This window comes from Rhamphochromis sp. 'chilingali' (genome assembly GCF_963969265.1).
Source record: "Rhamphochromis sp. 'chilingali' genome assembly, chromosome: 11".
Taxonomy (NCBI): Eukaryota; Metazoa; Chordata; class Actinopteri; order Cichliformes; family Cichlidae; genus Rhamphochromis; species Rhamphochromis sp. 'chilingali'.
Window position 1 is genome coordinate 8,174,418 of NC_137938.1, and position 2,357 is coordinate 8,176,774.

At 37.4% G+C, this 2,357-nt stretch overlaps 1 protein-coding gene across 1 annotated transcript; it reads left to right on the forward strand.

Annotated features, from left to right (window-relative positions):
* LOC308405957 (chemerin-like receptor 1) lies at positions 1-1,092 on the forward strand (the record flags this gene model as incomplete). The annotated part of the gene is made up of 1 exon (XM_080896773.1): positions 1-1,092. One exon carries the CDS (start codon positions 1-3, stop codon positions 1,090-1,092), a length of 1,092 nt encoding a protein of 363 aa, XP_080752899.1.
* Between the last annotated feature and the right edge of the window lie 1,265 nt (positions 1,093-2,357).

Sequence of the window (2,357 nt, forward strand, 5' to 3'; positions counted from 1 at the left end):
ATGATGGAGTTGACCACAAACTCCCTCAATCAAATCAATTCAACTGCTGTACCTGATGGAAATGGCCATATATTTAAGTATCCCGGGTTGAAGCAATCTCTCAACACCATGTCTATCATTGTTTATTCCCTGATCTTTCTCCTTGGTGTGGTCGGGAATGGAGTGGTTATCTGGGTCACCGGGTTCAAAATGAAGAAAACTGTTAACACAGTTTGGTACCTCCACCTTGCTGTGGCTGACTTCATCTTTGCGGCATATCTGCCTTTGAATGTGACATACAAGATTTTGGGGATGCACTGGCCGTTTGGTAAGATCATGTGCAGGCTGAACACCATGGTGCTCTTTCTGCACATGTTTGCCAGTGTCTACATTCTGGTGGTGATCAGTGTGGATAGATGTGTCTCTGTAGTGTGGCCTGTGTGGGCTCAGAATCACAGAAATATGCGTAAGGCGTCCTGTGTGAGTCTGTGTGTTTGGATACTGGCTTTCATTCTCAGCGCTCCATGCTTTTTCTTCAGGAACACTGAGAAAGTGTTTGAGAAAGGCAAAATCCTCTGCTTCAACAGCTATGCTATTTCTGATAACTATGAATTACCATCTGTTATTCAGATGCAAAAGTTTCGTCATCAGGCCATGATCATCACCCGTTTCTTCCTGCTTTTTGTTGTTCCCTTCACTGTCATTGTGTCCTGTTACGCTGTCATCATCAAGCATCTCAAAAGAAACCGTGTCCTGGCCAGCAAGTCAAGTCGCCCCCTCAAGATCATTGCTGCCATTATCATCACTTTTTTTCTGTGCTGGGCTCCCTTTCACATCATGAGTCTCATTGAGCTGGTGAAATTCAGAGCTGCTGCTCCAAATGAAACTTTAGTCTATGTCATTGCTGTTGGGAATCCTCTTACTAGAAGTTTGGCATTTTTTACCAGCTGCCTGAATCCACTGCTGTATGTGTTCATGGGACAAGATTTCAAGAAAGAAATCCGCAAATCCATCCTGAATTGGCTTGAGACTGCCTTCCAGGATGTGGAGGCACACTCTCACACTTACTCAAAGACCGAGGACACCAGTCAGAGCAAAGATAATCAGATTTGAATATTGACATGTGAAGCTGTCACCGACATGATACATTATTCATGTTATTTTTGGACTTAAAAAAACACATTCACACATCAAACCTTTTGCATAATCTTAAAGTTTAATTTTAATATTAATATATTTAATATTGTTCTTTTCAATTTAAAAAAGTTACCGTAGAATAACAACAGTGAATTTATCCAAAACCATAATGTTGAAAATTTACTGGGTAATTTGCATTATGATATGAGATTTGAAAACAAAAAAGATTGTACTTGGACTTAATATTTGATGCTAAATAATAAAGAGTGCAAAAGATACTGACAGGAGTAACATCATAAGCTTGACTTTAAAACTGTGTATTATAATGTCTCCTTCAGGTAGAGAGAAATGAGTTATTGATGACTGCAGCAGCTATTGTGACTGCCTTAGAAACAACAGCAAAACCGAAGGTTTGAATAACATAACATCTTGCACATTAACCTTACAAACTTGAGGGGTTATGTTTTTTTTGTTAGCAATAGCTAAATGTTCTGTATTCAAAAAAGTGACTGGGGTATACTCCCTTGGCATTTTAAAGGAGTGGCACTCCAGTTAAAAAAAAATGTATTGTCATTTTAAGGATTATCTCTAGCTATTCAGACCTATTTAGATAAGAATTTGTTGGTTAAATTTCATATCATTTTTTAAATCATCATCATCATTGTTGTTTATTCTAAGTGATATTTGATCATGTTAAATCTGTACTTACACAAATAAAACCTTAAATATTGCAAAACCTGTGGGTTTTTTTTAGGAAAAGCTCAAAGTTCATTCCCAAAAGGTTGATTCTGTTCATCTGGAAGTCGCGTTTTTTGTGGGAGAAGCGTTTCGTCACTCATCCAAGTGACTTCTCAACTTACTGCAGGCTTTTCCAACCTCATAAAGAGTAAATTGACACAATAACTGAAACTAGCCCACTGAATGAACATTGGGCTGTGAAGTCAGCTGCTTGATCAAAAATATGCACATAGCAGCACTGACAAATCCAAATATCTATAAAACAAAATGCACATTTCTTTGTTTCCATTAACACACATTTGGGAATTTTTCCAATTATGGCCTTCAGAATCAGTTCACTTTCACACTCACCGGTGATCTTGAGACAGCGTCATTGTAGCAGTTTGAGAAAATATCCTATAGAATATTTTCTCAAACTGCTACAATGACCAATTTTCAAACAAAAATAAAATAACATTAAGAAGTAAAAATATATGTTTACAGCATTTTATAGATGAGAATCT